This window comes from Ochotona curzoniae, unplaced genomic scaffold (genome assembly GCF_017591425.1).
Source record: "Ochotona curzoniae isolate NIBS_2020 unplaced genomic scaffold, NIBS_Ocur_1.0 contig_4105, whole genome shotgun sequence".
NCBI lineage: Eukaryota > Metazoa > Chordata > Mammalia > Lagomorpha > Ochotonidae > Ochotona > Ochotona curzoniae.
The window spans coordinates 10,822,793-10,837,811 of record NW_024466129.1 but is presented as its reverse complement, the minus strand read 5'-3'; the positions used below and the strand labels follow the sequence as shown (position 1 = coordinate 10,837,811).

At 58.7% G+C, this 15,019-nt stretch overlaps 1 protein-coding gene across 1 annotated transcript; it reads left to right on the top strand.

Moving 5' to 3' along the window:
• The first annotated feature begins 9,496 nt into the window (after positions 1-9,496).
• On the top strand, positions 9,497-13,717 carry EN2 (engrailed homeobox 2). Its single transcript, XM_040984243.1, has 2 exons — positions 9,497-10,424; positions 13,378-13,717. Exons 1-2 carry the CDS (start codon positions 9,746-9,748, stop codon positions 13,692-13,694), a joined length of 996 nt encoding a protein of 331 aa, XP_040840177.1. The 5' UTR covers positions 9,497-9,745; the 3' UTR covers positions 13,695-13,717.
• Positions 13,718-15,019: the final 1,302 nt, after the last annotated feature.

Below are 15,019 nucleotides of genomic sequence, written 5' to 3'. Positions count from 1 at the left end.
GGAGCGCCCCACCTCGCTGAGCCTGGAGGGAGGTTTCAGTTCTCAGTGTTGGTGAAAACCACCGTGTTGCCCAAACGCGGCCAGCGGTAGTCTGGTGCACACCTTTGAAGCTTGCTTTGTGTGTGAAGTGGAGTTGGGCCGCAGGGGACACAGAAGACTGGTTAGGACCCCAGGACCATCCTCTAGGCTGCAGGAGAACCGGCCTAGATGATGGTGGAGGAGGTTGGGGTACTCATGCATGTTGAGGTCACCTCAACAGACCTTGCTAAGTCACAGGAAGCAAAGGAAGAGTCTCTAGGGGCTCAGAGAGAGGTGCTGGGTGGACCGGCAAACTGGAAACAGGCAGCTAGCCGAGGCAGCAAGGGCCAGGGTGCAGACCAGATCTGCGCAGTCGCACTGCGGCTGGAGGGACAAGCAGAGTGTGGGTAAGGGATGGGGTGGGGGGTGTGATCCGACAGGAGCAGGACGCCTTGGTGGGCTTTTCCTTTCACTTTTGGGTCCCAACGTTCCGGAAACCCCTCTTGTGGCTGGGCAAGCAATGGGGCCGTTCAGTCGCTCCTCTCTGAGAGTTTCTTGCCAGGAAATCAGGGGGAAAAGAAGGGGACTCAGCTCGGCCCAGCGAGGAGGGAAGAGCCAAAGCCGAGGTTTGGCTTTGCAAGTGTCCCGTTGGCAGGCGCTCCAGCTTGCAAGTGCCCGCTGGCTGGCGCTGCTCCCTGCCGGGAGCGAGGCAAACAAGCCAGCCCCCTCCGTGCTGCGGCGCGGGCGACACCGTTCATCGACGGTCCTTCGAGGTTCTTTCCTCTTTTCTCGCTTCCCAGTGCCTTTATTGGATCCATGTCCTTCCAAAACACTCGGTTTTTCAAAGACCTCTGCACCTGCTCTTTATCGCGGTTCTCTCCCTGGGAGGCCGGTAAGGATGAGAGCCATAATCCTTCCTAACCTCTGACCTCTCCCTCCTCTCCCCGACCCCCGCCCCGTGCAAATGCACAAATTACCAGCTCGGGGAGGAAGACTGCTGGGGAGGCAGCAATGACGTCAGGAGATCTTCCCTGCAGGTGCGCGCCTTTTCTGGAAGGCAACGGAGACCCGGCCCGGCGCGCCAGAGCGCAGACCCGCGGTCGATATTTACTAATCGATTTTCTCTCCGAACAGGGGCTCAGGGCATCTGCTGTGTGAGAAGTAGGCAGGTCGGCTTGCCTCCCGCCCGGGGCACACGTGGGCGTCCGCTACCGCCCCCCGCCCCGCGCCCCCGACAGCGGGGGTGAGTCAGGGAAGCAACCAAAGACTTTAATTTTCCAATGTGGGAAGTGGGGAAGTGGGAGTGGGGGAATTTTCCAAAGCGGCGGAGGGGAAGCCACTTAAGGAAGCACACCCGGGAGGCAGTGGAGACCCGCGCCAGGAAGTAACGCGATTAGGTTTCAGGCTGAGGTCGTCCCCAGGGTGCGGGTGGTGGCGGGGGACAGACGGAGCTTGAGGGAGTAACTCCTGGGGGGTTTCTGCCGGGGTGGGGTGGCGGAAACGGGTAGAGGTGGGAGAAATGTCTTGCAAACCTTGCCACCCTGGAAAAGGCCACCCTTCCCGCTCCCTCCCCACCCCCAATCCCGGCTACCAGCTTTGAAGTCGTTGCCTTAGCGGGGAGGGCGCCCCTCCCGCGTTCCGCCCCTGGCAGCGCGCGGCGACCCCCGCCTGGTCGCTAAGCGCTTATTGCAGCGGCTCGTTGGACCACGTCGGCCCGGACGTGCAGCCCTCTGATCTGTCAGCTGCAAAGGGCTCCGCGGTTCATTCACAAATCCGCGCCCCGGGCCTTCCACCATTCCCGGATGCGCGCGGGCTGAGCCTGGGGCCCAGCGCGCACCCGGACAGCGCTCAGGCTCTGCTGGGTACAGGACTTGGGGGTGGGGGTCGAGGGGGAAGGCATTCCCCTAGAAGGAAAAGTTCTCGAACCAATTGAGCAGCAGGATTCCGGCTCGGACTGCCCCACCCGGCCTAAACTGCGCTTCAGAGTCCCAGCAGGGACGGGATCCCCGCCTCTGCGTGGAAGGGTCACTCTCCAAGGTGCTATTCTGAACCAAAGGTTCCAAAGTGGGAACGCCCACTCTGCCTTCACCCAGCCACACAGTACCCTGCCTCCCTCCCGAGACATGGGGCACTAGGCGAGTCACTAAGAGTCACCTCCTGGGGTTGGCCGCTTACTGATGGCGCGGGGGAGAGAAACGGGGGTCCCTGATATCTAGGGCTGGGATCCCTTGTGAACCGATCTCGGCGAGGTGAGGGAGAGTTGCTGAAGAGGGGGGATAGCGCCAGCAGCGGAAGCTGCTAACTCTGCTAAGACTGGATCACACCCGGACGAGCGAAGGCCTGCGCTCCCACCCAGCCACCCATTTATTCCCGTATACATCCACCTGTACGCAGCCGGCCGCTGCGGGACGCGCGGGCTCCGGCAGGCGAGCGCACCGAGAGCAAAGCCAGCCAGGGCCCCCTCACCTCCACCTCCGACACGGAGACACGGGTCCCCGCGGACTAGCTCTCCCGCTGCTCGCAGAAGCCGGGAGCTCGGCCCTGGCGCCTCCGAGTCAAGGCTGGGCGGTGGGGGAAGCGCCGGGATCCTCCCCTCGCGCTCCGCGGAGCAGACCGGACCTCAGAGGGTGCCCGGAACTTGCCTGTCAACCACCCCCTCTCACCCCCGTACACACACACACACACACACACACACACACACACACACACACACATCCCAAGGAGGTCGGGGCGCGGTACCGCCAGCCCCCTCGCCCCCCACCCTGCCTGCAAGACTGCTGGTGCGAGGCGCCCAGTTCCCCCGAGAGGGAGCCATGCCTCCTATCCACCTGCACCTCCGCTTTCTTGTCGCCCGGTGTTGTGTTTTCCAGAAGTTATTTCTACTAAGGAAAGGAGACTCTCTCATGGGGCCAGAAGGGATGCAAGCCTACGTTTTAGGCCAGCCTTGGGTCCTGGCAGACCCTCGTCTCTTGAGGGATCACGATGTGAAATCCAGCGCCAGGACTCAAGAGAATGATCCTGTAGCTGTAGCTAGGTGTCCCGCTGAAAGGGATGAGCTTCCGTCTTCCCTCAGCCTGAGCTTTCTGCACTGCTTAGCGGGAGATGTAACTGAACTTGTGTCTGCCAACGACACAGAAAACCCCAAGTGTCGGCCACAGCTTATGATCTGTTTGCACTGCTGGGCTCGCCTAGGTACCAAACTTTTCAGGGTAAGCGGGCGTTGCTTCAAGGGCCCCTCTCTTCCCAGGCGCGGCCCCCAACATCTGTGGCCCAGAGGCTGTCCGACCGCTGTAGCTAGCTGTGGCAGTGTGAACTGAGAAGTAAAAGCAGGCGGGTAATTGGAAGAGCTCACACGTCTGGCTGCCGGTAGGTGGGGAGGTGTAAATCCCGACTAACGGAAGGGCCTTAGCTACATACGTGGGAAATCCTTGCGCGGATCCCGGTTCTGTCTCCTGGCCTGTGTCAAGGCTCTGAACGGTGTAGAGTTACTGAACTTTGCCATTCCCACAGAGGCCGTTGTGTCTTGGGGGAATTATCTGATGTCACACACACACACAAATCCCTGAAGCTTTGTAACATGAAACACAAGCACACAGACTTTCTGGAAAGAACAGGAATATTTCTATTATTGTTGCTACCGGGGAGAAGGAAAAGGAAAATTATTGGAAGGGACAGAGATCATTTTTTAAATTCACTGTCACTTTAAGATGCTGCTTCTTTGAGTTTTTAGTTTTTTTCTTCCTTCCTTCTTTCCTTCCTTCCTTCCTTTTGCCTCTCATGACAGTGACACAGGACGGCAGGCACGGAAAGGTAGTTTGGGTCTCGTTTAGCACTAGGAGCTGGGGGCTCAGGAGGCAAGCAGCACACCAGTGTCCATCCAAACAGGAGTCCTAGAAGGTTCATACTAAGCCTTGTCTTTGCTTAGGAAAGGTCACCATGCTTCAGTTGGATATGCTTACATACTTCACCCAGGAGCTGGGCAGCTGGCTACCTGGCTTTCCTACTGTGTACTGAAGGCTGCTCATCAATGCGCACAGAGACGGCCAACTTTGCTGAACTCAGAGGAACCACTGAGTAATTTCACTGAGCATAGGATGCCTTTGAAGTTTATCCAGACATAGTCATCCTTTCATATAAAACAAAATCTCTGTATATTTCTATAGGGTGAAGGGAGGAAACGAAACCGATTCATGAATGTCATTGAAGTGCCATACAAAGTATCATGTCTCCCCAGTTTAGCCACTATGTAACGGCAAGAACAGCAGGATTCTGTTGATGTTGCCATTTGGGGATCACAGCCAAGCGGTGCTTCATTAAATCTGCATTTTCTCACAGTGCATAGTCAGACTAGGCTAGATCCTTGAAGCTTGAGTAAAACCTTGCCTGGAATGTTTTACCTCCCAACCCTCCACCACCTGCAGCCTCTGGGAAGAGCAGGAAGAAGGGAACCTCTAGTTCTGCAAGGTGAAGCCAGAGCTTGAGCAGTGACTGTTGAACATCTTGTTTTCTTTCCAAAGAGCAGAAAGCTAGCAGAGGCTACGTGTTATTACTTCTGGCATCTATAAACCTCTGTAAACAGGGAGGGGGTGGGGCTTGCGCTTTCTGAGCTGGTGCTGGGCCTTCCCGCTTTTCTTTAGCACTCTGGGTTGTGGAACCACAGGCTCAGGCTACTAGCAACACCCTTCAAATCGTGTTGGCCAAGCTCATCTGAGTTACTGCACTTCTCATTGTTTGCAAGGTGCTACTTACTGTCCTCTGGGTTGCCGCCACTTTGAGGGGATATTGTTACTGGAGGCAGGCATTAGGTCACTCCCGAAACAGTCTGTGTTCCCAACTTCAAGCCCACACAGCTGCTCCAGAAAGATGCCAGCCAGATCCCAACTGCAGACCCCGCTGGAGAGGGAGAGCAACCTCCAATGGAAGTGGATTCAGCTTCCACCAGGGGGGCCCACATTACTGTGGATCAGAAGAGCAATAAAGCAGGGAGAAAGAGAGCGAAAGGTGGGCAAGAGGTTGGATAATTTCTGGCCAAAGTCAGGCCAGGCAAAGAGAGAGTGGTGAGACCCTGAGAAGGCCTAGAGGACTCTGGGTGGCAAGCTTGCCAGTGATTCTTCATGTTGGCCTTTGCACGGCTCTGTTCCAGACAGCACTGGAGGCAGGTGGCATGTGCAACTCAGTTTCCAGCTTCGCTCCCGGGTATCTGTCCATCTCCCCAGCCCTCCCAGACCAGCAATGTGGCTGCTCACCTAGAGCAAATCTTGTCCCAGCAGCCAGGACAGGAGGGGGAACCCAATGGACACCGCGCCCCCTCTGCACCCCTTCTGCACCGCTCCCCTTCTTCAGCCACTCCCATGGAGCCCAGCCAGGGAAAACCCAGGGCCAGGCTGACTGTCCTTCTCCCAGGCTGAGGCGCCAGCCCACCCACCCAGCTCAGGAAGGCGCCAGACAAACCGGGGCAGCCTAGGACTGGGGACCCTAAAGGGCTTGGCCCTGACGTGTGCCCTGTACCCCAGACACCTCTTCTGCTTGCTGGAGGTTACCAGGCAAGGCCACTGTGCAGGTTAACCCCTTACTTCCTGTGGTTATTCGGATGTGGTGCCTGACCACAGGCCTCAGCCAAGTTCGCCTTTAGAATGTGGCGTCGGCCTATTCTCTTCCGCTGGGAGGTGAACGCAAACAGGCGACCCCAGGACGGATGCCCCCATAAGGCTCGCCTGATCCAGCCTACGCACGCACGCGCCAGCGCCCCTTCATTCAGCCTTTGTCTGCAGACTCCAGGGTTGGGGCAACAGCTCCTTGGAGCCCAGGGTGACTCTCCGCCCTCCGCCGCGGTCACCCGTCTAGCTCCCTGGGTCTGACCGCTGCCTCATTGTGCTAGGGTAGAGACTGCGCTCGCTCACGGAAGTGTTTGGGCATCTGTACCCACCAAGTGAGGAGGGCCCCCGCGAGTGCTTGCCGCTGTCAATTGCATTTGCTATTTTCGAAGCTGTCCCCACGTCAACCCAGAAACAGGACAGCAGTGGCAGGGAACCGCACCTTCCGAGTGTTTTGAAAGCAGGAAAAAAAAAAAAAAAACCCAGCAGGAGGCTGTGTCTACAGCCCAGGCACCCTGCGGGCCCCGGAGCGCCACGGCCACTGGAAGCCCCGCGCCTGGGGCGGATCGGGGGAGGGGAATTCTTTGCAACACCAGCGTCAGTGCTATTAAACCCAGCGTGACTGCAAGCGCGCTCTCCACCCCGGGGCCCCACTTGGCGCCGCGAGCAAACACGGAGGGCAGTTCTCTGCAAGCGGGTGCTTCGCCGCGCTCACCCGGCGCGGGCAACGGGAGGAAGCGACCGGCGCGTTCTTCGCCGCAACCGTACGAGGTGTGGGCTGCGGGGTTTGGTTAACCAACTTCGGGCGGTGCTTCGTCCGGTGGCTCGCCGAGAATCCGTGAGCGTGGGGTTCCTCGCGTGGGGAAAGCCCCAGAGCGCGGTTCTCCGGGCCTGGGGCCGCCGGCCCTGCGGCAGCCAAGGCGGGCGTCTCCGCCCCTGCGGCCGCGGGTCAGCTTCGAGGAATGGGAAATGCCCACGCTCCCGCATCCTCAGAAAGCGCTGCCAGACAGGTGTTCCAGATGGGACAGGAGGCCGCCTGGGCCTCCAGCACGCTTTTGAGGCAACTCAGAGATTCGGTGTGCGGGAGTGGATTACAGTGATTCTGTCGCCTTGTCCCCCACCCTCCTCGCAGGCCCCTCCTATGGCAGCGCCAAAGATCCAGCGTCACCTTTCCTAGCAGTTCCTTTAATTATTGCTTTCCCCAGCCTTCTCTCTTTTCCTATCTCCTTCCTGCTTTACCAACCGGTTCTCTTCTAGGAGAGTCAACCAGGAATTCCTCCTTCTTCCGCAAACCAGCCTGTTAGCCGGCAGGGTCAGACTCAGAGACAAGGCTGGGTCAGCCCAAAGTGACGCTGCTCAGAGTTCACTGCTAAGAACACAAGGAAAGTCCAGCTCACCCCAAGAAACTGGAATCGCAAATTTCTCAGGAGAATGGCCCAATATCGGGGTCTTTGTGGGACAAGTGGAAAACCGAATTTGCTTTGTAGGAAGCAAATCAGCTCCTTCTGAAGTCATCCAACTGTCTTTTCCCTGACTGGTGACCAGTATCCCTCCCACCCCCAGGGGGCAGGAAATGTTTCATTAGAAACCCCTGGGCTGTGTCAATTCCCACACACCTGTCCACCTGCATGTTTCCTAGGGCCCTGAACAGATGTGCTGCTGGACAGAAAAGCTGGTGATGCCCTTGGCAGTGGAGGGCGGCAAGGACAAAGATGGGAAGCTTCCCAAGGAAGCAGGGGCTCCCCATCCACACAGGCGTGGAAGAGACTCCCCCACCTGTCTCTAGGGCCTATCCTGCCACCTTTATTGGCTCTGGGACACAGCCCAGTCCCCACGCGCTACCTCGGCAGGTTCATTTTCTCTAAAAGCTTCTTCTCCCCAGCCTGGCCATCACTGGGGTGGAAGCCTGCTGCGGGTGGACCCGGAGCAAGGCCTCAGCAGCACCAACCAGGAGAGGGTCCAGAGGATCACTGTAGCTGGGCATTTGTTTGACCCAGTTGCTCTGCATATACTCCAGGCCTGCCAGCTGCCCACTGATTGCCCAGGGACCCCAGGGTGTCATGTAGCGTCCTAGTGAGTGGGGCTCCCTCTGCTTCCCCTCTCCATTCTCTCTTCCCAGCAAGGGTGCTTACACAGTACCACCATACCCACACTCTAAGAGCTGCCCTTCAGCTCGTAGCTCCGAGTCCCAAAGATTTCCATAGAAAGGCAATGATGCTTGGGGCATCAGGATGGGAGATGTGAAAGAGAAGACAGCAGCTGAAAGGGAAGCCCAGAGAAGGATAAAGAAAGGAGGGGAGGGACAAATGGGAGACACCCTCCCATCTCATCCTGAATTCCCCATTTAATATTGGCCCTGCTCTCCTGCAAGGTGAATTCAAAGAATTTGAGCAGCCTGGCCTGTCCTCACTCAGGGAAGAGTCGGCTGGAATGGGAGGTGGGTTGGCAGAGCCACGGCTAAGGAGAGGCAATCCAGGTTCCTTGAAGAGCTTTTAGGTTAAGCGCAAAAGTCAGCCCTCTTAACCTTTCCAAAATAGAAAATTCCGTGCTCCTTAAGTCCTCCTGCAACGCCCAGACTGTGCCCAGGGCTCTTCCGGATCTGCAGGTCTGGGAGCCCCCGCCGGCATCCCCCGTCTGCGCGCCTCCCTGCACACGCACACGCACGCACACTTCGCACACTTACAATCAGTGTCTACGGGAGGGGCGTCCTGCGTGCGCCAGCTCTGCGGGTAAGACAGGAAGCTGCCCGGCAACCCAAGCCAAACGTAAGTGACAATTTTCCTCTCCACCAGCAAGGCAAGCGGTCTACAAAAGTCCCTTTGTATCTCGGCAAGCTCATTTAATATTATTTATGCATTTGTGCAAGGAATTGTGGGATTTCTCCCCACGGTAAACAATATGGAAATGTTAAAAATAGCAGTCCCCCAGCGCGTGTCCACGTAAGCACCCCCAGGGTGACCTGGCAGAGCGAGCGCTGGGGTCCTTAGATGCCTGAGCGGAAAAGCCACGGGAGAAAGCGGGACTCGGCGCCGAAGAGGCGAGGACGTGGCTGGGGTTCCACTGGGTTCCGAGGCTCCGGGACCCCCGGAGCCCGAGGATGCGGCCGCTTTAAGGGGGGGAGGGGCGGCGGGGGCGGGGGAGGGGCGGCGGGCCGCCCCCGTCACCAGCGGCCAAGGGCGCATCACGTGGGCGCGCGGCGCGGCGGCCATTGGTCCGAGGCACGTGTCCAGGAGACCGGCCCACGACGTCACTCGAGGGGGCTCTGTTAAAAATAAGAACAAAAATCCAGAGTCAAAGTATCTCAGGTTGTGCCTAGTGGCCTGGAAATTGCCCCCCAGTCGGCGCCGAGGCCGAGGCGGCGAGGGCGCGCAGACGGCCCCGGGAGCGCGGGCGGCCCAGCCCGGCCCGGCCCTGCCCGCGCCTCCCCGCCCCTTCACCCATGCGCCTCGGGCCGCGGGGCTCGGCGGGGCTCGGCGGGGGCGCGGCCGCACGCCGGTGGGGCGCCCCGGCCCGCAGCGGGGCGGCGGCCGTGCGCGGGGGGCCCCGGGGCTGGCGGAGCGCAGCGCGGGCCCCCGGGCCTCCTCCATGTGCTTGCGGGCGGCGGCGGGCGCGCTGACCGCTCGCGCCCCGCACCCTCGAGGGTCTGCCGGGGCACGCGGGCAGGGACGGCCCGAGCAGACCCCGGCGGGCTTGAGCGCCGAGGAGCGCACGGCCTGCATGAGTGCAGCGTTAACCCCGGGCGGCCGAGGCGGCAGCGCCGGAGCCGGAGGTAGCCGGACGCAGAGAAGAGGCGCGCCGAGTCGGCGGGGCGCCCGGGGTGTCCTCGGGACCGTTGTGACTGTGTAGAGCGCGGCGGTGCTGCAAAGCCGAGCACCTCTTTTGAATCTCCCGGCGTGTGGGCGAGCGCGGAGACCCTTGGTGTTTTCTAAATCCGACTCGTGGATCCGAACGTGGCTCCGCTCCGAGCCCAGCCGGCGACGTGTTGGACCCCGGCCCTGGCCGCAGCCGCTGCGCACGCCCTGGGAAGACTGCGGGGTGCTAGCGCGGGAGTCTCCGAGTGCAACCGCGTGCGGGCCGAAGACTGATTTGGAAAGGATCCCGGGAGAACCTGTTTGGGATTGACCGTCAACAGCATGGAGGAGAATGACCCGAAGCCCAGCGAAGCGGCGGCGGCGGCGGCGGAGGGGCAGCGGCAGCCGGAGTCCAGCCCTAACGGCGGTTCCGCTGGCGGCGGCAGTCCCGGCGACGCAGACACCGGCCGCCGGCGAGCTCTGATGCTGCCCGCGGTGCTGCAGGCACCAGGCAACCACCAGCATCCGCACCGAATCACCAACTTCTTCATCGATAACATCCTGCGGCCAGAGTTTGGCCGGCGAAAGGACGCGGGGACGTGCTGTGCGGTCTTGGGAGGAAGAGGCAGCGCAGCCGGCAGCGAAGGCGGCGCGAGTGGTGCGGAGGGAGGCGGTGGCGCGGGAGGCGCGGAGCAGCTGCTGGGCTTGGGTGCCCGGGAGCCCCGGCAGAACCCGCCGGGCGCGCCGGGCGCGGGAGGGCCGCTACCGGCCGGCGGCGGCGACTCTCCGGCGGACGGGGAAGGCGGCTCCAAGACGCTCTCACTGCACGGAAACGCCAAGAAGGGCGGCGACCCCGGGGGTCCCCTGGACGGGGCGCTCCAGGCCCGTGGCTTGGGCGGCGGCGACCTGTCGGTGAGCTCGGATTCGGACAGTTCCCAGGCCAGCGCCAACCTGGGCGCGCAGCCCATGCTCTGGCCGGCCTGGGTCTATTGCACGCGCTACTCGGACCGACCTTCTTCAGGTGAGGCGGCCAGGGACGGCGGCCGGGAGGCGCGGGGGGCATTGATCTACGGGGAAATCGACTTCTTCGGGCGAGCAGAAAAAGAGCTCTCTTTCTCTTTCCGTCTCCTCTTTCTCTCGCTCCCCCTCTTCCCTCCTTTGGGCCGTCTCCTTCCCTCCTTTGGGCCGTCTCCTTAACAGCCCACCCTTAACTCATCGCTCCCTTGGCTGTTTGGAGTTGGTTTGTTGGAAACGAGGGAGGTTGGAAGACAGGCCCGGCCGAGTCTACTCTGAACGCCTTCCCCGTGTTACCCCAGTGCAGTTCCAGAAGAAAGGGCCGGGCTCGCTGCCTTAGTTGGTTAGAGGCCGTGGGCAGCCGCATGAAGGAAAGGCAAGGAAACGGAGGCACCCTGTGCCCTTTGCTCGACTTTATTTGGTGGATCCCGGCACCCTTCCCGCCTGCGGCTTAGAGAGAGGGTTGCCGACTGCCTGCCGACCCGGCAGTCTGGTAAAGGTTTCCTCCGCGCTGTTAACGGTAGGAAAGAGGCTGCGTTAGGAGGGGGTGCGTGGAGATGCTGGGCGCATTTTCGGTTCCCCACAGATCTGGGATTCCTAAAAGCTGAGGTCTGCGTTCCGGCAGAAATCCGCGGTTGCTTGCAAATGCTGCTCTGCGGCTGGGAACCGCCATTAGGAGCGAGCTTGAGTTCTGTTTATCCCCGGAGCTGGCATCGGACCCCGTTCTGCCCCTCCACCCTGCACCGTTGTGTGGGGGGTCTTTCGCCCTCATCGTGGCTCCACGGAACCACCCCCTCCATCACTTTCCTGCAGAAAGGCGGCTGCACTGGTGGGTTTCTCCTGAAATCCGCATTTCTCCAGCTACCCCTGAAATTTGTTCCATTGTTCTCGCCCCCCTCCTTTGTTAATATTTAATTAACATACAGGCTCACAAAGCAGGCCGGGGAGCAGCCGCAGCCCGGCTTTGTGCGGCTGGGAGTCGGACTGGCCAAGCCCCAGCGCCGGCGGGGGTCCCTCAGAACCAACTAGCTCAGCCACAGTCGCTGGTCTTCTTGGGTTTAAGAAAGAAGGAAAGAAACAAAATTTCTCCTAGACTGCCTTTATCGCGCAGGACGTTTGATAAAGAAGCAAAGGAATTTGCACAGGCTTCGTTCTGTGTTCCTTAAGTGTTTGCGTTCTGAAAGAAAAGTCAAGAAAGGAAAGTAAAAAAATGGGGCTTCGGAGGGGTTGTTTTCTCCCCCATAAAAGGGTGTGTTTTGAGGATGGATCCCCAATTCCCATAGGTGCCACCAAGAGCCCCAGGACCGGAGGATCCTGGCTGCTGAGCGCTGAGCAAGGGAGTGTGCCTCCAGCTTAGTGTGGGCTGGCCGGGCAGGGAGCGGGAAGGGAGACCCTCACCAGGAGCAGGAAGCTCCACTCGTGTCTGAGCAATCACGGGGCCAGCTGGGGTCTCTCCCGCGCTTTCCCTGCAGCCCTCAGTCCTTCCCCCTTCACCGGTTCCAGGGAGACTGGCTAAGATCGCCATCTAAGCCAGGCCAGCCAGCGCCTAGGGTGCCAGGGTCTGTGTGTGTCTGGAGGAGGGGTGGGCGGTGGGAGCGCTACAGAAACCCCGGGGCCTGGAGTTTGAGCGGACTTGCCCTGGGTGGTTCTCCTCCATCCTCACCATGCTTGGTTCCCTCACAGCTTGGCTGGCAGAGAGGGGATTTGCTGTGCCCCTCCTTGCAGAGTGGGATGCAACTGAGCCACATCCCAGAGAGATTGCTCTTCCCAGCTGCTAGCAATTCAGCCCTCTAAGATGGAGGACGGGGGGGCCCAGCTTTGTCCAGCTTTTGCTTGTCTGGTGTGAAAGAGGCCTCCAGTGAAGCTGGGAGCAGATTACCCCAAAGCTGACTTGTGCAACTCGGAGGTGGAGAAGCCCAGAGGCAGTGGGGTCTCCCCAGGCCTTTCTTCCCACTTCCACTCGGGCTGAGCTCCCTGACCCCAGTTCACTGCCTTCCCTCCACCCTGCTGCCTCTCCCCTCTTCCCTAGGTTAAGTTGAATCCTGAGAAATTTAACAAGACCCTTGCCCGAAACCTGGGGTCTGCTGCAGGGGAAGGATCCAGGTGGGGGCAGGGTAAGAAATGGGCTCAGCCAAGGTTGGAGGAGCCACACACAGCTTCTGGTGTGGCAGTCTGTGGTGGGGGACAAGCAAGCCAGCCTTGACCGTGTCCACTCAGGGGCCAGGGGAGGGGACCCAGACAGATTTCCCTCTGCAGCTTCAGCACCTAGTAGAAGCTGTCCCATCTCCATCCTTAAAGGCAACAGTGAACAGAGCCAGAGAGAGAAGGGGGTCGCTCAGAGACCCCCTGCCCTGAGGAGTAATTCCCAGGTGCCTCCAGCTTCCTGGACTCCCCTCCCCACCTAGACTCATCCAGCACAGCCCTCTTCCCCCTGAGCCTCAGAAAAGGGTCAGGAAAAAAAAAAAAAAAACTTGCCACAAAGTTTCAATTTTTTCCTCCTTTCTTAGAAAGGGGGAACAACAGAGAAGGAAGGAGAAATCTTCCACCTGCTGGGTTCATTCCCCAGATGCCACATGGACCAGGCCGAGGCCATCCAGGGCTGGGCCTGAACTGACCAGGACCCAGGCACTCATCTGACTCCAAGCAGCATGTGGGCATCCCAACCTGCAGTTTAACCTACTTGTGCCACAAGACTGGCCAAGTTTGGAGACCCCTCACTTGTGCCTTGTCCCCTTCCCAGACTCCACCCCCAACCCACCCTAGGAGGTGCCCGGGAGAACCACGCCCCTCAAGTCAGGTGGTTCAGAGGCCTTGGGCCAGTCACTTGCCCTATGTGGAATCTGGGTGGGGGGTCTCCCCTCCTACCCGCTGCCCCCTTGGGCGACACACCTCCCACCCGGATGCGCATAAACCTCTCTCGCCTCGAATAACCTGCCTCCTCTCTTCACCTCGCCGCCCAGGTCCCAGGTCCCGCAAACCAAAGAAGAAGAACCCGAACAAAGAAGACAAGAGGCCGCGCACGGCCTTCACGGCAGAGCAGCTGCAGCGGCTCAAGGCGGAGTTCCAGACCAACAGGTACCTGACGGAGCAGCGGCGGCAGAGCCTGGCGCAGGAACTCAGCCTCAACGAGTCGCAGATCAAGATCTGGTTCCAGAACAAGCGCGCCAAGATCAAGAAGGCGACGGGCAACAAGAACACGCTGGCCGTGCACCTCATGGCGCAGGGCTTGTACAACCACTCCACCACTGCCAAGGAGGGCAAGTCGGACAGCGAGTAGGGAGGAGCCGGGCGGCGGGGCGGGCGCCAAACAATGCAATAATCTCAAATCAAAAAATCAAGGGCCAGTGTATAAAGATTATACCAGCATTAATAGTGAAAAATATCGCATATTAGCTATGGTTCTGCAATATTCTATGTGTATATATAATTTACAGGTGGTGTAAAATCCAAAATATCTGACTATAAAATATTTTTGAGTTTTTTGTGTTTATGAGATTATGCTAATTATATAATTTTTTTCTGAAGGGGGCTGCTTAGGGATTCACCTTTTTTGATTTTTTTTTATTGTTGTTGTTTTTTTTGTTTGTTTAAATCTCCTAAGCTCCATGATGGGACATCAGACACTTTTTTTAGTTATTATTTCAAAAGAAGAAAAAAAAAATCAAAAACTTGCTGAAGTCCAAAGATTTTTATTGCTGCATTTCACACGACTGTGAACCGAATAAATAGCTCCTATTTGGTCTATGAGTTCTGCCACTTTGTTTGTGTAGGTTTGGTGAGGGCAGCAGGAGGGGGGACCTAGCTGGGAGAGGGGACGGCTAGTGTCCTTCCATAGCTTGGCCTTGGGGGGTGGCCGCCTACCCTGGGCATCCTGGCCCAGGGGCCCACGTTGCCAAGCGGCCCAGGCCCACAGCCTGTCCTAGCCCAGCTCCTGCCTTTTCCTTTTTCTCTGTCTATCTCTCCCTCCTGCTCACTGAGGCCTGGCCTGGGCCCCTCTGATTCCTCTGTCTGTGTCTGTGTCGTTGTCCCCTGCCCGCCCCGCTGCTGCAGCCTTGCACGGGGAGCCTCCCCGGGCACTGACTCTGTAGGGCCGAGAACCTCCGGCTGTGAAGCGAAGAGCACTGAAATGTGGCTTCTCACGGCAGGGCTTCCTTGCTGCTCCTCTGTCTTCTTGGGGTGCCAGCAGGGCCCCCTTAACAGGGACTGTGTGCTGCCTCGGGGCACGCAGAGGGCTGCAGCCAAGAGGGGAGTCTCTTTTGCTTTTTTGTCTTCCCTCTTTTTTTTTTCCTTGTTATTTTTTTCCCTTTCTTTCACCCTTTTTTTTTTTTCTAATTTGGAGTGGTTGCTTCTGCTACATAGGACGATCTCCCTAGTTAAATATCTGTGTTGTGCATACGTGCTTAAGTATGCATGATTGCAGGACATACAACCAGGCTTGTCTGAGCCCACAGTTCTGGAACATGTGGCTGTCTTGCTTGACTTCCCCAAGGAACTCAGAATCCTCCAGAAGGAAGAAAATCTGTAAATAACCATTTCTTATCACTTTTTGTCTTTTCTTGGGTTTTTTTTAAATATACATTTTATTTTTTTGAAGGTGTGGTA

Bases quoted from the DNA above. Each gene is read 5' to 3' on its own strand.
- EN2 (XM_040984243.1), top strand. From the start codon at position 9,746: ATGGAGGAGAATGACCCGAAGCCCAGCGAAGCGGCGGCGGCGGCGGCG. The intron at 10,425-13,377 runs GTGAGGCGGCCA...CTCGCCGCCCAG, and splicing joins CTCGGACCGACCTTCTTCAG to GTCCCAGGTCCCGCAAACCA.